The sequence below is a fragment of the Odontesthes bonariensis genome, chromosome 6, assembly GCF_027942865.1.
Source record: "Odontesthes bonariensis isolate fOdoBon6 chromosome 6, fOdoBon6.hap1, whole genome shotgun sequence".
In the NCBI taxonomy this organism is placed as follows: Eukaryota; Metazoa; Chordata; class Actinopteri; order Atheriniformes; family Atherinopsidae; genus Odontesthes; species Odontesthes bonariensis.
The window spans coordinates 36,223,834-36,242,948 of NC_134511.1; the positions used below are offsets into that span (position 1 = coordinate 36,223,834).

The following is a 19,115-nucleotide window of genomic DNA, read 5'->3' on the forward strand; positions in this document are numbered from 1 at the left end:
AGGGACTCATCTCATGTAATTCAGTAAACCCTTTTTTATTTATTTTTTGTAATATTTGTAATTATCAATCCACAGGACTTTTTTCTGGAGTGCACAGAGTTGTTTAGATGTTAAGTTACATAGCTCAGTCAAAGAGTTTTGTTATTAGGAGACGGGCATTTTCTTTCCTTTTGTTTGGTTGATTGCATAAGTAAGTCTTCCTGAAGGGGTTTCAGTTGTCAAGACAGAGTTTTGATTTTTCTTACTAACAAATTAAAATGACAAATTATCTTGTGACCTATGATAAACTCTCTGAAACTTGTCTTGGTCTTTCAGACACCATTTCTGTTATTCTGTTTTCTGTCATTTATTTTATTATTTATTTTGTTCTTTGGGTACAGAGGAAACTGCTTCCAGGACAAAATAGTAATGAGATACTTGACAAGCTTGAATTATTGTAAGGAGTGTTTCAGTTAGTTTTTGATAATTAAAAACAACAAAATTTTGACAAGAGATGCCCTAACTTTTGAAGGTCATCAGAGGCCACACAATTTTCTTCATAACCTGAGCGTTTTGCACTTCACAAATATTCTATTTTACTTACATATTTGTTTACTTTAAAAGCAATAAATTCCTAATCACATTATGTCTGACATAACGTCTAAGGAGAATAGTTTTATGATGTAAAGTTAAGGTATCTTCGAATCAGGTGACTGCAATCCTAAAACTAAGCTTCTCTTTGGTTTTATGAAAACTCTAAAAATATGGAATCTAAATTACATGCTAACTGTGACGTTTTCTTATAATTACAAAAATAAGTTGTTGTGTTAGATACCAAAATAAACTCATGAATTTTTGACAGCTTCTCTTGTGGCGCGCGGTGCATGCTGGGAACAGTTAGTTGGCCTTGGAAACATGGCGTCGCACTGATAGCCTGGTGACTCCCGTTATCTTTTCCAGGCACTGACACAGCGGCTGGGACGCTATCGGAGCTATCTTCATTTAAATTTCAACCATGAAGTGGGATCTCTAGAAATTCAGACTTCGTCCTAAGAGCACTGTCTTTTAAACGGTGCGACGTAATAACGGGTTTAGTACCGCTGTCACGCCCACTCTGCTCGGTAACGTTAAAACGATACCGTACGGTAAGTTAGCTCCGCTTAAGCTAACCAAGCCAGCCAGCTAGCAGCCACTGATAGCATGACAGTAATGTATTATGAGGAGGACCTGCCCCTACTGCTCGTTTACTGTCTGGCTGTCGTTTGTTAGCTTGCAAACTAGCTCTACAGTCTGCTAAGTCAGACCCCATCGTGAGATAGGACCGCGACATTAACAGCAGTTATGTTATTGTAGAACGCTATCTAGTTGACTAGGGCGTTTCTGTCATTCTGTCTCTGAATTTTTAATGTTCGACCCTTTTGGAATCGCTGTTGGAGGAGAGAGCGATGGGCTCCGGGGCTGTGGATTCGTCCCAGTGGCTTTCAGTAAAGGAGGAGACTATATTTCTCCACGACGGACTCATTCGGGTCACAGACTTGGCCGAGCTGCCCAGTGAAATTGGAGTGTCAGAACAGAGGGACACCGAGCAAGAGGTGGGTGAAAGCCATCTCTCACACATGCAAATAGTTGTATACAGCACCACGATCAGGGCATGGTTTTATTTATTTGTTATGTGAAAATATATTTTCACTGTACCCTGCAAAAAAAAAAAAAAAATGTAATAATCTCAACGATAACAGCAGCTCAAATGTTTGCAAGTTTCCAGGTCTGCCTGGTATTTACTCACCGTCAAATAGTCCACTGTTACCAAGCGTGTTCCTGTTGCGTACTTCAAAATAAGGCGTCTTAAATACCGACTTGTTTTGCTGTTAATATAATATTCAAGTGGGCCATATGATTGGAGCATTGAGCACCAAGTTTCCCAGCTTTATATCATGTAGAATCACATGCAGTAAATATGTTATTTGAACAACAACAAAAAAGTGTGACCACAATTCTTTCAAAATGTACTTTTTTCAGAAATGTTCATGTGACATAGTTCTTGTTGTATTTTAGTATCTTGTTTGATTTACTTTACCATGCACTGTACTTAATCAGTGAAAAAAAAAGATAAATAGTTGTCATACCTTCAATTTTTTTTCCCCCTAAACATCTAGAAACACTTTTATTTCTGGCTGTGAATGCTGAGTGCATGATTTGCATACATTGCATAACTTCAGGGTCGACTGTTTTCCGATCTTACAGATATGAGATACCCTCTGAACTAAAGTCGTTTTAACAAATTCATGTTTGGGATTTCGGAGTGCTTATTCAAATCGTTAGGGAAAATGTGTCGTCCACAAACCGACTTTAATTCTGAAAGCACGGAGATGAAACCGGAAGTGTCCTTTATTTTAGATTGGGTTCATTTTACAATATGCTGAAAGAAACTTCGAGCGAACAATGTACATTTACAACCTCGATATTTCGGTACAGTGCCTTGTTTAGGAGTTACTGCCAGTGGCTATCATTTTGTAGAGAACATACTCCTGTCACATGTTCATGCGCTAATGCAGGGCCTATGTATGCATCCTATGTTTTGAACGAGCTCAATCCTATGTGTGGATGTGGTGAACATGAAGCCTTTTGAAACAAACTAGAGGTTCTGTGTACAATCCTTAATACCCAATCAGTGAGGTCCTAATTTAACTAGGTATGAGACTGAACACGATCTTATAACAAAAGTCAATATTTGTTTGACAATAAATTGATGCTAAATAGGTTTATGTTTCATGTACATGGACTGTGTCAGATTTTTGTACACATAAGCAAACAGCCCATCTCGTTTTAGATGTTTTTTCTGAACTGTGCTGTACAAGTGTCTATCTGAAGCTTCAAATGACTAGTTTGTCACACGTCTCCCTTGATTTAAACTTATTACTTTGTTCACATTTAGTGCCACAGTAGTATAAGAAGTGGCAATTGGTTGTGTTCTTTGCTATGTTCTTACTTGCGTTAAATAGCAATAGCTGAAGAATTCTGTTTAGGTGTTCAGCCATCAGCTTTCCAAGTGGGGAAACATACAAGCTGCTCTGCTAATTTGTTAAGCAGCATACATGAATTGACTGTTCAGTGCTTTTATGGTCTGATCATAGCCAGCAGTATTTTTTTACAGATAATGTTACTATGCCAATCACAGTGGTCTACAACAAGGTCCACATGCTAGATGAAAACACCATGATGCTAAAACTATGGAGATTATGTTGCATTTTGTTATTCAGCATTTATACAGCATACGTTACATGAATTTGAGGTACATGTACTGAATGCAGAGTATGACTGCGTAAGAGTTGGGCTAGTTTATTGTTAAAATGAATAATAAGAGCATGTCTTAGGGTGAAATTCATTTGGCTGATGCATAAATTCAAGCCTTTTTGAAACAGTTATACTGTAACTGATCACATACGAAACAGAAATAGCATTTCATCTTTTTGTAAGAAAAGTAGGACATTATCTTTTTCTTTTTTAAGGGAAAGCTTAGATAGTAAACATTTTATATGGTTTGGAGATCTTTTGAATGCTACATGGCTCTTATCTTACTCCTCCTCTGTCACGCCCATGGGATTTCTCCCCATGTTTTTAGTTTGGTGTTTTTGTCATTTGTTGGTCATGTCTTGGTTTTTGGGTGCATGTTTAGTTAAGTTTTGCCATGTTTTAGTGTTGTCATTGTTTTTCCCTCAGTCCCCATGTTCTAATCATTAGTTCATTCACTTCACCTGTTTTTCCCCTCAGGTGCACTCACTCACCTATCACTCAGTCCCTATTTAGTTTCCAGGCTCCCCTGTTTCTTTGCCAGATCCTACCCCGTCAATGTCCCCTCATGCCACGCTACGTCTCCACGGTAAAGTTAAAGTCCGCATCCGTGTCCTACCTCACCACCCAAACCTGACATCCTCCAAACCAAACAAAAAAAAACACTGATAAAAATCCCTCTGTTTGTCCTTTTACTCTTAGTCATTTTCAGGTTCTTCATATTTCTGGATATCCTTGTCCAGGTTTAAGACTGACTGGGTAAGTCAGTGCTGTTTTCGTAGGTGTCGTGATGCTAACTATTTTTGTCCGCTGGCAGCAATCTTTTTCAGAGCAAGGTGGAGAATGCCCAGCATACAGTTAAGGGGTGTTACTGTAACATAAGTAGCATTTATGAAGTTGAATCAATATGAATTGTGCCTACTAAATGGTATAATGTTTTGTTTTTTTCTCTGATCCATGATCTGTGGGCTTCAGAGTGTAATCAATATCTGAAATGCTGCCTAAGTGCACACCAGGCACATTGTTTCACTTGTGATATGCTATTCCTAATGTGCATTGCTTTCTCTGACCATTAGTCCAAAGACGTGTACGAATGAGTTTATTCTGTTAGAATACCTCATAGCCTCTCCCATTTCTGTAAGATATATTGATGAGTAAGTAGGCATATTAGTAAGTAAAAGAGTTGGCATATTACAAATAATCGCCTTCATATAAAATAGCCAAGTGTTTGTGAAATTATAGTCAACAAAAGTAGAACAGAGATGCATTTTAAGACTCAAAATTGAAAGAATATCAAAAGGTGAAACTCTCCTCCTTTCTGCTTCGCTCCTATATTTGACCTAATTTTCTTTGATTAAATCCTATGTCAGATTTGGAAGATCAAATTGAAATTAACCAAATACTGCAAGGAAAATAAGTTGTCAAGCTGGTCTGTTATGTTTTTCTGAAAATGTGGTTGACAACTGTTAATGTAAACTTTTTTCTTCTTTCATGTCTTCATCACACTTTTATCTGTGCCCTTCAGATTCTTACATTTGAGACAAAGAACCCCATAGAGCTTGCTGAGCGTCTGCGTGCTGTCTGTGGGAATCAGAGCAACGCGTACGCTCGTCTGCTGGAGTACCGCCTCAATGCCCTGCGTGGCCTGTGGGGGGCGCAACGGCAGCTGGCCTTGGAGGAGCAGCAGGACAGAGAAGGGACCGGAGGGGCTGATGAGGAGACCTTGGCCTTGCTCAAAAGACAGGGTCTGCTCCAGCAACCCGAGCAGGCACCCTTCACTTCCCGGGTCGGTCTGCTGCTGGTCTTTCCCCTTTTGCAGTCCCAGACTCGCAGTGACCCGGCACTCTGTGGTGTAACTGCAGAGGTACTGCTAGCCTGCCTCCGGGACTGCCAGCCGCTCAGCCTCAGCAAAGAGCCTGCCGACTGCCTCAATGGCTTGGAGGGGCTGTTGTGCTCCTGGTTGGAAGATGGCACCCAGGAGTCAGGCCCGCCTCAGGAGCAGTGTCGGTCACAGATTCTACACTCTCAGAGACAGAGGGAAAATGCTGCTGCTGCACTTGTGGCGCTAGCATGTGCCAGGTGAGGCCATGCCTTCTGTCTTTGCGGTGACATTTTTACACTTCTTAGGATATTTCTGATGGCTCTTGTAGATGATGTGTTAAATTAATATTATTTACACTAATCATAAAAGCCCTTTCTTGAAGGTGTGTTGTTACTAAGTAACTAACAAGAATTAATTGAGGTGTAAAAGCAGTAAAAATGATGTGTTGATTGAGAAAGTCTGAAGTAAAAATACTTCTAGATAAATATCTTGGTAGCTTTACTTGGAAGATATAGACAAGACTCTATATTTGTGCTTAGGTGTATTCTTATTTAATTTGATCTTTTTATACAGAAGAGCAGAAGGTACTTGATTATTTTCATATTTGTGCCTGAACACTGGCTTCTGTAGGTAACAGCTGATCTTGCTTTGTCAGAACCAGAACTCTCAGTTCTTTGTTTAGCCTCAGTTGAGGTTGAGAGCTCTTTTGTTATGGGGAACCATCCAGCTGTGGTGCCTTTGCCCCACAATGGGAGGTAATCAAAGGGCTATCAGCTTTACTCCCGAGACCTCTGACAGCATTGGTTAGGAAGTCACTGTGTAAAATGGTTAAGTAACTAAATGAACTGCTTTGCCATGTGCTTCTATATCAGCTGTCGATAAGCTTTCTTACATAGCAAGCCATAAAGAAGGTCACATGCTTGAGGCTGACACATTTATCTGTTTGTTTGTGGAGCTTCAAAACAGTGAAACAGTCCATTCTAGTCCATTATATGACAGGATCTTTGTAGATTGTGCCAGTAGCACTGTCATAGTACTCACAAGTCAAAATTCTGTCGTTATGCCACTTTATTGCTACACATTTGATATGATATGTAGGGACTGGATAGTGTAGTGGTAAGATTGCCTTTCATGTAAGTGACCTGGGTTCAAATCCCCTTCATGAAAGGTACTACCTCCAGTAGGGGTCCTTAGGCAAGACGCCCTTACCCTACCTGTAAGTCACTTTGGATAAAAGCATCTGCCAAATGCATAAACATAAACATGATGGGCTGTAAAAATATGTTACCATATGGTAGCCATTCTTACCATGCTTTTATCGATCCTTGCTTTTGGGATTTAAAGCTGCAGTTCCACATCTCAGCTGCTTGTGCAGCAGACAATGCTAGAATAACACTAAAGTTAGTTCTTGTGTTTACCTTGAATGCCTTTGTACATATATTCTTGTGAAATACAAAACCACAAGAAGGTATTCAACTAATTAAGTTCAGTGACTGATCTGTATTTTCTCAAAGTATTTCAGATTCAGAGAGTTGTGGGGTAACGCAATATCTGCATTGCATTCTAATGAAAAAGATTCTTGTATTTTGGGTTACAAACATTTGAATTTTTAATTTAAAGTCTCATCAATAGACATTTGATCTCTCCCATTGTTCAAGCAGAGTTATCCTTCCTCTTGCAGGTTCAGAAGTGAGCTTTCACGCACATCTCATACTTCCTGATTAATCTCCCAAACTGTTTTTAGGGGTTCCCTGAAGACCCTCATCCACACAGTCCACCTGTTACAGAAACAAACCGACCTGGGCCAGCTCCCTGTGTCAGATGTCCTGTACAGGTGAGGAAAACGATTTGGTTTATCAACTATATCTGTTGCTCTTTAACAAGACAGTGTACTATGTTACCTCAACAAGAAACCACTTTGTGTCTCTCCTGTGGAAGACTTTTGCTCCTCGAAGGAGGCCCTGGCTCCCCATCCTGCCTCTTGGGGGGCAAACACAGTGTGTCCTGGGGTTTTGAGGACATGCTGCCCACACCTGATAATTCTGCTGGAGGAGTAGAGAGTAAAGGTAAAAAAAAAAAATTCAAATCAATTTGTATGATTTTCTTTAAAAAAAAAAAAAAACAAGAAAAAAACCCATAAAAGTTATACGGCAGGTTAGAGAGAGTATTACCATGATTGTCATTATAATGCTTCCCTAATTCCTAGTTTGTTAATTAGCCTCTAGTTTGTTTATAATTCCATTCGTTTAGAGTGCATCTGGTATCTCAGCCATAATGAAGGGTGTTGAGGACATTGTCACATTTTCGAGTAATCTGACTGCATTTACCCAGAAATAAGCAGATATTTTGTGAAGCTGTCAATGTTGGGTAAAACTAAAGAAAGGAGTTGTGACTGTGATTGGCTTAGGAGGCAAAGCAGAAGAGGCAACTGTGATGTCTCAGTCTCCAGCAATCGATCAGCTGACCTTGTAGAGAGGTGGAAGCTATTCAGGGCATACATCCATGCATAGTTACAGTTTAAGCTCGCTTTATCGCCTTCATCTATTCTCAGTTCTTTGATCGGATTTCTGAAGATATCACAATTCTTGCATTTGAAACAGTGGTCATAGGGTAGGAGGTGCTACATCTTTTAGCATCCTGATTTTTATTCACTTGGTTTTTAATGTGTTATTTTTGTGTGTTTGTCTTGCAGACACAGACCTAGGGCGCTGTCTCGCTACAGATGGGCTGTATCTATATACCACAAATTCCTCTGGGAGAGGGCTCAGCAAGCTTGGCTCTGGTTTACATGGGACACTGAGGTAATGTGACACTAACAGGTGTATGTTTAACGTGCATGTCTTCATTTGCAGTACTCAGTGAAAAGCAAGAGACAAAAACAAAAGAGGCAGTGAAACACTAAAAATATCTCTTCTTCAGTTATAAATTTAAAGGCAGCAGTGGGGTCAAACCTATATCTGCAGTACACAGTTGCATCCTCTACTGTTTTGATTGACTTCAAAAGGACAAAAATACAGTGTGCGCTCTGCATTTTAAATCCATGCTATGGTAGCAAATTACTCGGACTGCAAACAGAACACAGCTTTCTTCCACAAGGTGTTTTGGAAAAGTAATAATCTGTGGAGAATTAGACGCATATGAGGATGAAGCCTCGCTTTTCCTCTGCGGCCTCACAGCCGCGAATAACTGCATACCAAACCCATACCAACCCATGCTGATCACTTCCCTTGTGTTCTACTGATTGTGAGTGTTCACAGTATGACTCGGCATGACAAGTAGCTTGCTGACGCTTCTATTTGAGGACATACTGTCAGTAGTTTGTCATAGTCTGCTCTCATTTAGATGAATGCAGTGGTTACGTCTGTGGATTTGATCCTACAGACACCACAGAATTAAAAGCATTTAAGTATTAAAAGTATTTAATACCATGACAAGTCAATTTAAAGTGAGAGGAGATAGAAGGACTTAAATAGAGGACCTGTGATAAGAATTCCCTCAATATCAAAAGGTGTAGCAAACGGACAGCTGAAAGTAGATATAACTTTATTTCAGCAAGGCAGAATATTTCGAAATTATTGTTTAGCAGATCGCTACTCTCTGTTTTTGAAAGTGAAAGCAGTTTGAGTCATTTCTCCATACCAGTTTTAAGACTACAGAGCCATCCAAACTCCTCCCTTTGTAGCTAGACTTTGTCTTGCAACACAAAAACATGGACTTTTAAAGCTCAGTAACTATATTTATGGAGTTTTAAAATGAGAAATTAGGAATAATGCTGGCTTGTTGCTGCATTTCCACTTTATTAAGTCAGATAATTCTGATCAGAGCAGTAAAATGAATGTTCTGTGTTTGTGTAGGGGTTTTGTGTATTGTCGAAATGAAGAGTTGGAGCCTGGTTGGGTGGTGTTCAGCAGCGGCCGCCTCCTTCACCGTCCCTCCTCTTTTGATGCCAAGCCTCATCAACTGTGCCAGGTCGTTGACCCCTTCACCCTCCAGGTACTGTCTACTTTCAGTCGTTTATTAGAAATTGGTTCTGGCATTGTTTTCAAAATCCTACAAAATGGCTCCCACAGAATTTTTATAAGCTAGTCATTTGGATGTTTTATTACGTTATAATGCAACATTGAAATGTTAGGGAATTTATCTTGTAATATGAATGAATTTTTTATAAAAACAAAGGGCATAGCTGAACATGCAGCATGGAGGTTTGTATCTGTTGTAAAATGTGTGTTATGTTCAGTGTAAGAGGTAGTTTCGTTAAATCCATTTGGCATAAAGGGTGTATGAAATACCAAGTGTACTTAAAGCCAACAATAATGTTCGCCTTTATGTGTTCAGGTGTGCCAGATTGTGCCCATGCCAGCCCACCACTTCCCTGTGGGCAGCAGCATGACCACGCTGCACCTCTGCTCAGATGGAACCTACCTGTACTGGGTCTGGTCCCCTGCAAGTCTCAACGAGAAGACACAGAAGGGACACTCTGTCTTCATGGATGTCTTTCACCTGTCGGTGAGTACCATGTATCCCCCAGTACGGTCTCAACTGTGCACAGTTTTTCTGTGTCGCTGCTTGATCGTAGCCATGTTTTTTTTCTCTCTCTCTTCTCCATGGCGCAGACACAGACAGGGTTGTGTGTTGCGGACGTCTTGCAGGAAAGGGTTATCCTTACTCGCAAAGAGGGCGAGTCTTCCAAATGCTTGAATGAACTTCTCTTGAGTCGAATGTCACGCTTTCGAGCCTCCCATTCTGCCACATTGGCTGCTCTCACAGGCTCTGCAATCACCAACACTGTCAAAGAGGAACAGTCTGGTAATGGTAGAAAACTTTAGATAGTCTGAGAACAATATACACGTTGTAATGTGCTGTAAGTTTTGATGGCATTGCTTTAATCATATTTCCTCGTGACACTTTGGTGTTTAATTCTTTCACAGCTGTCAACACTAGCTGTGGACTGCCTCTGAAGACGCTGAGAAAGACCCCGATGTATGTGTGTGGAACCTATCTTGTAATGCTGGTTTCACCTCCTGGTGTCTCTGGGAGCTCTGCCACACGCTCCTTATTCGGAGGCACCAGCAGCCTATCCTCTCTTAAAAGTAGGTACACATAAACCGCTTAATCTTCAGCTTTGTTGTCATGCTATGATATTTTCTTTTTTCTTTTTAAGATTAGAAAAATGAAAAAGGTTAACCGAGCACTTTGCATATTTTGTAGCCGGTTGTACATGTTCTGTAGAAAGTAAGTCTCATTGAAATACGATGTCTTCAGTAAAGGTTAGGGATTGTTACAGCTATGTTGAATTGTGTAAAAGAAAGAAAGAAAATTAAAATGCAAAATTTTGTAATTTGATAAAATGTTTGTATGAAATGGGAGAATCCCTACTGCTTTTTTTGGTTCAGTTTTAGCCTCCAGCCTGGACTTTAACCTGGCTGATGGTCAGTTCAGCAGCCGCGCAGACCTCATTGATGCTCCTGGCAGTTCTCTTGGCAGAGGAGCCCAGGTGGCAGGGCTAGGTGAGCTCAAATTGACCTCATTTACCCATTTTGAATTCACAGACAGTCGTCTCAAGCGGATAGTCCACTTTACTGACATTCATCTGTGTAATCTTTGACTTCAAAGGGGCATGTTATGATGCACTGAACAACTTGATCTGGACCTGCTCCAGTGATTACATAGATCAGTGGTGCAATCCGGGGAACCAAGCCTTTCATCATGTGTGCCATAGGCTGGGTGTTAGCCATGTCATCAAAGAACCCAAAGGTAGACGCAAACAGCACGGACACCACAAGTTGCTCTTCATTTGCTGAAGTCAGATGTTTTACCTTCCGCAAAACTTGTCATTCACAGAGGAAACGGTGGCCACTGGCGAGGTGATCAACCAGGTACTTCATCATGTAGGTGCTATGTGTATCCACCAGCTCAACCTGTTGGCAGCCAGCAGTAACAGCTTGCCCCTGGGAGCCCTGCTGGGTAAACAACATCCCATTGAAGCCCGTCTCTTAAGCAGCATCTGTGATATTATGGAGAAGGCCATGGTGAACGGAGACACTTGCATCATCCGCTGCATCTTGGTGGTGTTCCAGGTCAGTTTCAGATGTAGCTGGGTTAATTTGGGCAAAACTGACTCATTATTTACATAAATTTTTCAATTTATTAATTTGATCGTTTATTTTTTGTCTGTCTTAACCAGGTGGTGTTTAGGTTTTTCAATCCTCAGTCGGAGCAGAATAGGGAGAGCGTGCGTCGTTCAGGTCTACTCCTGTGGCAGTTACTCATGGCTCCGGTGGATCAGATAGGGACAGAGATTCAAAGAGAGGTGTGCCTGGCCATCAGGTATGTCATGAATTGCAAATAAGCACAGTACACTATTTGTATGGAAAACTAGTTACGATAAAATGTTTTTATCTGTACTAAATGATCTTAGTTATGTTTTCATGGATCTCAACCTGTTCTCTGTCTCTGTAGCTCAGGCCTGAATACTTTGTATCAGGGGGAGACTGAACTCAACAAACTACTAAAACTGGTTCTAACTGAAGGTGAGGCTAAAAGGCTAAAACAAACTTCCCTTGTTCCGTAACTGTTTTTATTTTTATTTTCATGGTATGTTTTGTGTGGGATACTTAGGTGAAAGAAACAGCGGCTTGTCTCAGCTTCGGGACGTCATCCTTACCAACTTTGCAGACCACCTGCAGAAGAATAGATTTGGGAGTGAAGAAGATGACCACTACATGTAAGTGACAGCCCCGTCCCAAAAATATCACCTCTTAGTTTAAAAAAACCTTTTGCTTCGTTTAGATATGCACCTGTTGAAAGAGTTAAAAAGTATCCCTCTTTTTACAGATTAAATGATGAGCTACTGCGCTATGTCCTTAAGACTGTTGTCCGGGAATCATGCCTCCTCATCACCAAATGTCAGACTGTTGCCAGGGATGACTTCCAGAAGCTGCTCTCCACTGTGCCAGTACGAATATCACCTCAGCAGCACTTAAATGTCATATATGCTGACCAAGATCAAATGCTTTGATAGATTTCCCTCTTACCAACTTTGAATGGTTTCCCCTCTCTTAAGGTGGTCTCACCTAGTCTGCGCTACCTCATGGCTGTTCAAAATCACCTCCTCAGTAACACCATTCTTATCCGTCCAGATGATAATGATGACAGTGACAGCTCCCTACAAGGGGAAACATTGAAGGTACAGGTAAACACCCCCTTTAACTACCCCTACCTTTGTGTGCATGTGCAGTCTGTGTGTCTGTTTATGACCAACTGACTCATCAAACAAATCAAGGGGTTGTGAAAGTTCTGCAAGGGTATTGCTTACCTTTTATTGCATATCACAGATTTAATGTTACCAGTTAGCACTGCTGTGTCTAATTAAGCGTTCATTAATGCTGCTGATCATGGTTACTGGATGAAAACAGAGCATCTAATGTGTTAAACAACAGCTAAAACTTCTAATCTGTTGACGTAAAAATAAAATGATGTTCCTACACTTTCCGTGTTGCACTTGGAAAATCATGGAGGCAGTGTTGCGTAAGTGTGGGCCTATTCTCTTGTCTTCAGGAACTGCAGAGCAGCATCCTGTCCCTAGCAACAAAAATCCTGGTGGGATGTGATGAAGTACTGGAGACCCTGCAACAGGTCACCACAGCTCTGATTAACAGCGACATACTTGACAGAGAGACCAGGTGAACTTTTCATTTATTCTTTTCTTTAAGTACTTAACTTAGTTTACAGTGTTAGATGATCAGAGCCAATCTTCTGTGTCGACTGCATTGTCGGAAAACCTTACCTGAACTGACAAAAAGAAAAACTTTTATTCAGCGAGCACGAGAAATGTGTGGTGGTGGGTTTTAAAATCCCTTTGGCAGATTCTATATGACACATTATGTTAACGACTTTCCTTTTCCTTTTTCTACTCTCCTTTAGGTTAAAGGGTTTGGAACAGATCACTAAGGCTACTATGCTTGGGCACCTGCTGCCTGTGTTGCTCACCTCTCTGATGCACCCCAACCTGCAGACACTAACCCTCGCGGATGCCCTCATGCCTCAGTTGGTCCAGCTGGTGCTCTATACAAGCCAGGTCTGATATATTTATTTATTTTTTTCCTATCGAAAAGCCAGTTCTTGCAATGAATCAGACAGACATACTAGAGAAAGAAAAGATGTTTTGATATATTTATTTCTACTCTTTGTTTTCCAGACTGCCCTTTTACTAAAGACTCAGTCTCCGCTTTTCACTGAAGAGCCTCCACCTGTGAGTGGCTCTTTAGGGCAAGGAGTGAAGCTATGCGCTGCTGATGACAAGTGAGTTTTCCAAAGACTACCACTGGAATGTTACAAATAGATTCACAATGTATATATATATATTTTTAATCTTTTTGCTGCGTAGTTTACCAATTTGATGAGGAATTATTATTTTTACGTGACTCTGGAACATTATATGGCAGCTTTACTGTAAGGGTCTGTCACAAGCTCACTGTTTAAAATCTAGTTATTCATTTGTATCCTTGAAATAAGAATCCTCGATGAACGTGAAGAGCCAGGTTTCCTGACTGGACTTAAGATTCCTGCTCCGTGGGCTGCTGGGAAAACAGTAGAGACGGTGCATCCTGTGAGGGATAACTACAAATTCAAGGAAACGGTACACATCCCAGGAGCCCGCTGCTTATACCTCCGCTTTGATTCTCGCTGTTCCTCTCAGTATGACTATGACAAGGTAACCACAGGGCCCCCTTCTTTGTGTTTCTTCTACAATATTTGTGCTATTTCCCAAACATAGGTACTTCTGGTTTGGTTTATATATATATTTTTTTTATTGTGTGTTATTTTAGTTGGTTATCTATGCTGGGCCCAACACCAATAGTCGTAAAGTAGCAGAGTATGGAGGCAACACACTGGGGTATGGCAGTCGCAGTGTGTTGGGGACAGGATGGCCCAAAGATCTTGTTAAGGTAATGGAAAATGTTGAGCAAAAGTGTACATTTCCTCGCTTAAAGTCCCATAAGTACATTTTAATTTTTTTTTACAGGTTGAAGGGGACACTGTTACTTTTTCTTTTGAGATGCGAAGTGGACGTGAGCACAACACTCCTGATAAAGCCATGTGGGGGTTCTCCTGCACTGTCAGAGCTCAGGTAAAAAGTGGATGCACCAGCACGTCGCTAACATCTGCTTTCAGAGTTTGCTTACTGGCGGTATGAATGCTAATTTTCTAATACGTGCCTGTTTTTGGATGTCAGGAGTCCTCTGAGGATGTCTCTGGAGGCCTCCCCTTTCTTGCAGATCTCGCACTGGGTCTGTCAGTGCTGGCTTGCTCAATGCTCCGCATTCTGTACAACGGGCCAGAGGTGACTAGAGAGGAGGACGCGTGCCACGACTTGCTCTGCTCAAAGCTGCTGCAAAGGTGACGCAGCTAAATAGAAATGCCATAAATGTCCCCCAGCCATATGAACAATTCAAGTGATAAATATACTGTAAAAATGTCATATTCTTTTAATGGTGGGTAGCTGAGCTCAGCAAAGCTGCTGGCTACTAAGATGACCAGTTGGTGACAGGTTTTCCTTCTTCTTCTCTAGGTGTCAGTGGCAGGTGGAAGCAAATGGTGCCATATCTCCTGCTCTCACTCCAAGCCCTTCACCCCTGCCACTCACAATAGAAGAGGATCGGGAGTTCACCTACCCTGTTGATGTGCTCATTCCCCCGCCAGGCCTTATGCCTGGGACCTACTTTGACTTGCCTCGTATCCGTCTTCCACCAGGGATCATGAGTAGGCTGAGAGAAGTGTCTGGGAGGGCTCGACCACAGTTTCGTCCCAGTATCAAGTAAGAGATTCATTCTGTCACATTTATAGAAAGTATGCATATACAGTATATATCCATTTTATACATGAACATGGTCGTTTACCCTGGGGAGAGAAATTTATGGGATTTCTGGCATTCTGATTTTTACAGACTGCTTAAGGAGCTAAAGCACACTAAAGCACTACTCTCTAAGAGGAAATATAACTTTAAATTACAAACACTTCAAGTCCTAATGATTTTTACAAGGCGGACATTGTATGCTTTCAAAATAGTACTAGAGTAGTAAGCTTTTCTATAGCTTGAAGCTTTGTTGATATTGTACATTTTCAGTTCTTGTGCTGTATTAGCACTTTGTTAGGTTTGTATTGGTGCTTTGTCTCAAAGGGAAACGTCAACCCAAATCAAATGAACAGATTTTTCCTCAGGCCTGAAGGGACATTTATCCATCTAGATGGTTTTGGTATGAGTTGCAGAGTTTTGAGATATTGGTTGTAAAGAAGTATTTAAGGACAGTTCAGTTTTTCTTCTGTGTAGTCTTGTACAGTTGACTTTGCTTATAGCCTGACATTTCCATCTTGTTGGGACTAGTTTATAGCTAATGTTACAACTCAGTCAAAGAGGACAACGTTATTGTTTACATCTTGTCATGCTGTCACAAGCAAAAGCCTTTCTTCTATCACTATCACTTTCCCAATGATATACTACCCCATAATTGGTTGATCTTGTTGCTATTGATATTAAAGCTTTCCATTCAAAACAATTCTATAACCTTTATACTCCACCTTGTTCTATGTAAGGGAGGTGATCCGGCCAGATGTTATGGAAGAGGTTATAGTGTCCTGCGTCATAAAACATCTGAGTCTGGTGGATTCCCTTCAGTCTCTTGTCAACTACCAGTACCGTGAAGATCACACAGAGGAGTATGATCTGGTTTGTAAGATTATGGCTGAGACATTCAAGAAGATCAATGCAATGGAGCGTCAGTTGCAAGTAAGCCTCTGATATGCTGCTAGGTTTTAAAAAGCAGTATGCTTTCAATTGGAATTGCTTCCCACCAATTGCAGAAACACAATGCATCTTGGACACTTTCAGTTTTAATAATGTTATTAAAGAAAGTTATTAATGTAATGTTATTACAGTACCTAAAGCTTATGATTGACCAGATAGCCATTTTTATATTAATCTATTAATTAATTAAGTTATTATTGTCTTTTTTTTCTTTTTGCCTTGGAAAAAAAGGAAATGAGGCTACCAACATGAACATGGCCAGTGGAAGACTAACTCTGTGTCTAATTATCTCCCGTGTTGCTTTCAGAGTGTGGCAGAATTGGAGCAGAAGTGGCAGAATGAGGTAGAGGAGGCCCAGCAAGGAAAACTGGAGAACAACACTCCCTTCTTTCACGATTACCACTTCTTTGAGGTACACTGCCCAATATTCAGTATTTACATCTTTACTTATGAGATTAGATCATTTGTGATATAATTTTTTTATTTATGTTTCATATAAGTACTCTCCTCTTTTGTACCAGAACAAAATGAAGGAGCTGGAGTTACTCTGCTCCCTGAAGGAGGTCCCATTTGATTTTAGTGACTTGGAAAACGTTGTCCTGGCACTGAGGCAAGTCATCTAAAAGTCATCGTTTTGTTAAAAACATCTCGGGTTAGTCTGTGCTCTAATGTAATGTATCTGCACTATCAGGGAGAAGTTCTTTCACGAGGTGAACACGTCACACACTAGAAGCAGCATCCCACTTGCCAAAACAAAAACACTGGTGAAAAGTCTGATGAACCGCTCTGAGCTGCTGCTCCATGTTACCATCGCTCCACATTGCAGAAGCCTAGCAGACACACCTGCTGGAACATCAGGTCCAGGTACACATGCATCTTTTTTCTTATTTGGAAAACTTTCTGGTCAGCATGACAGGACTTCTAACAGACTTCTACCTTCAGACATTCAGGAGTGTTTTGTCATACCTCTACACCACTTTGAACGAATGTCCTCATTAAACCTATATAGTTATTGTAACTCACTCAAAAGTCTGACTTAAAAAGGTTTTCTGAAGTATGTTCTGTAACCAATTTTCATTTGCCAGTTATTAATTCCTGAATGATTAGGAGAAAGGTACTCAGTGTTTATATTAATTTTCTCCCACTGTCCCAATTTTTTGTGTCAGCCTCTAAGTCCGTGTCAGATGCCAAGACAGTGATCCCCATGGTCAAGCAGCCCGTCTTCTTACGCAGCATGTCTGCACCTTCTGATTTGGAGATGATTGCTAACCAGGACTTGGAGTTTACACATGCTCCACAGAGGTATTTATTTCTGTTTGATAGATTGAATTTTGATGAATCACAGGAATGACTGGAGATTTACTTGCTTTCTTGTTTAATTCTAGAAGGCGACAGCACCCAACCAGTCACCGCAGCAGTTCATTTACCCTGCTGCAGTCTCTGGCCATAGAGGACACCCGAGACAAGCCAACATACAGCGTGTTGCTGGGACAACTCTTCGCCTTCATCGGGACTACACCTGATCAGGCTGTTAGTCGTCTACCGTAGACATGACTCCCTGGCTTTTTTTATAGAATTATTTGTTTGCACAGCTGCATGAGAATGAGCTGATACTGAGATATCATAACCTGTTATGCCTGTAGGTGTCGAGCAGCAGTTTCTTGTCGGCTGCACAGACACGTTGGAGACGAGGCAGCACACGGAAGCAGGCACTTGTTCACATGAGGGAGTTGCTCACTGCTGCTGTTAGAGTGGGTGGGGTCACGCATCTAGTGGGGCCTGTCACTATGGTGCTACAAGGTGGTCCAAGGTAAGAGAAGAGTATAACCCGAATAGATAGCCCAAACCATAAATGCGTAGGTTTTAATTACTCATTAACTTTTTGGATTGTAGTCATCATATTTGAATACAGCAAACGTTACATAAAGTGGGCCCAGTACATACCTGTACTTTCCTGCTATCTGTGCAGGATTGACGAGCTAACCTGTGGTGGAATGGTAGAACAAGTGCAGGAGGCCTTTGGAGAGACCATGACGTCTGTAGTGTCACTATGTGCTCGCTACCCCATTGCCTGTGCCAACAGTATTGGCTTGCTTTGCACTATCCCCTACACCAGGCAAGTGAATCCATATTGAGTTATCTATCCCGTGATGTTCCTGTAGTATTAGAACCCTGGTTGCTTATTCTCATTTGTTTCCTGTGTTATCATAGGAGTGAGGAGCAGTGCCTTGTTCGGAGTGGTCTCGTTCAGCTTTTGGATAGCTTGTGTAGTTTAAGCGGCCAAAGAGAATGCAGCTCTAATGAGAAGCAGACCAAGAAGCAGAGGGTAGCCACCATGGCTTGGGCGGCCTTTCAGGTGCTGGCCAACCGGTGCATTGAGTGGGAGAAGGTGGAAGGTATGAAAAATCTGTAGCTCCTCACTCTGAATATGTGTGAATTGTTCCTGTTTTTTTTACATAATGCCAAATCACAACAAATAAATCTTCCCTGATATTTGTCTTTGAAGGTGGCTCTACAGATGCAGTTCATTCTGGTCTGGCAAGACAGGTATCCAGTCTGCTGACCAATCACCTGGCCAGAGCAACAGAGTGCTGTGGGAATCAGGCAGCTGGCAATGATGCTTTACAGGATGTGCTCAGTCTGCTAAATGATCTTTCCAGGTAAAGTTTGTAATCTTTTATATAATCAAGTCATGTTTGTATTCTTGCCAAGTCCGTGTACATACATGTTTCTTTTTGCTATATATTTATGTGTCCCTTTGTTCTGCATCCCAGGAGCCACATAGGGAAAGCTATCCTGAGCCAGCCTGCCTGTGTTTCTAAGCTCTTGTCTCTGCTGCTTGACCAGAGGCCATCTCCAAAGCTAGTACTTATCATTCTGCAACTATGTCGAGCTGCGCTGCCTCTCATGAGTGTGGAGGACTGTGGTAATGTGGCTTTGCCCTCGTGGAGCTACTCTATAAACACCCTTGATGCCGAGCAACAGGATGCCAGTGACCCAGCCTCAAGAATTGCTGCTTTGCTGTTAGCAAAGCTAGCAGACTATGTTGTACCAGGTTTGTCTTTCCTGCCAAGTAATAAAATATAAATATATCTATGTGTAGGCTTGTTTATAAAAAGTGTAAATGCAAAAAAACATGCTAAGCTGGATAGTCATAAGGTTAAGTTCTCCTGTTGATTTTTTATTTTTTTTTTAATGTTAATAAGATTTTTTCTGACT

The 19,115-nt window shown here is 41.2% G+C and overlaps 1 protein-coding gene across 1 annotated transcript in view; it reads left to right on the forward strand.

Moving 5' to 3' along the window:
* The first annotated feature begins 892 nt into the window (after nt 1-892).
* Nucleotides 893-19,115, forward strand: part of hectd4 (HECT domain E3 ubiquitin protein ligase 4) — a 35,742-nt gene continuing 17,519 nt past the window's right edge. Inside the window, exons 1-36 of the mRNA XM_075468605.1 lie at nt 893-1,571; nt 4,796-5,349; nt 6,837-6,926; nt 7,031-7,158; nt 7,785-7,893; nt 8,947-9,085; nt 9,428-9,598; nt 9,706-9,898; nt 10,021-10,182; nt 10,486-10,599; nt 10,706-10,846; nt 10,934-11,169; nt 11,277-11,419; nt 11,552-11,622; nt 11,711-11,816; nt 11,927-12,047; nt 12,156-12,284; nt 12,650-12,774; nt 13,016-13,169; nt 13,290-13,393; nt 13,607-13,805; nt 13,921-14,040; nt 14,118-14,222; nt 14,328-14,491; nt 14,664-14,909; nt 15,686-15,878; nt 16,204-16,308; nt 16,418-16,510; nt 16,592-16,760; nt 17,063-17,198; nt 17,282-17,426; nt 17,540-17,706; nt 17,866-18,012; nt 18,108-18,292; nt 18,403-18,556; nt 18,671-18,951. Coding sequence (XP_075324720.1) covers nt 1,425-1,571; nt 4,796-5,349; nt 6,837-6,926; nt 7,031-7,158; nt 7,785-7,893; nt 8,947-9,085; nt 9,428-9,598; nt 9,706-9,898; nt 10,021-10,182; nt 10,486-10,599; nt 10,706-10,846; nt 10,934-11,169; nt 11,277-11,419; nt 11,552-11,622; nt 11,711-11,816; nt 11,927-12,047; nt 12,156-12,284; nt 12,650-12,774; nt 13,016-13,169; nt 13,290-13,393; nt 13,607-13,805; nt 13,921-14,040; nt 14,118-14,222; nt 14,328-14,491; nt 14,664-14,909; nt 15,686-15,878; nt 16,204-16,308; nt 16,418-16,510; nt 16,592-16,760; nt 17,063-17,198; nt 17,282-17,426; nt 17,540-17,706; nt 17,866-18,012; nt 18,108-18,292; nt 18,403-18,556; nt 18,671-18,951 — 5,746 coding nt within the window. The 5' untranslated portion in view covers nt 893-1,424. The remainder of the gene's footprint in view (nt 1,572-4,795; nt 5,350-6,836; nt 6,927-7,030; nt 7,159-7,784; nt 7,894-8,946; nt 9,086-9,427; nt 9,599-9,705; nt 9,899-10,020; nt 10,183-10,485; nt 10,600-10,705; nt 10,847-10,933; nt 11,170-11,276; nt 11,420-11,551; nt 11,623-11,710; nt 11,817-11,926; nt 12,048-12,155; nt 12,285-12,649; nt 12,775-13,015; nt 13,170-13,289; nt 13,394-13,606; nt 13,806-13,920; nt 14,041-14,117; nt 14,223-14,327; nt 14,492-14,663; nt 14,910-15,685; nt 15,879-16,203; nt 16,309-16,417; nt 16,511-16,591; nt 16,761-17,062; nt 17,199-17,281; nt 17,427-17,539; nt 17,707-17,865; nt 18,013-18,107; nt 18,293-18,402; nt 18,557-18,670; nt 18,952-19,115) is intronic.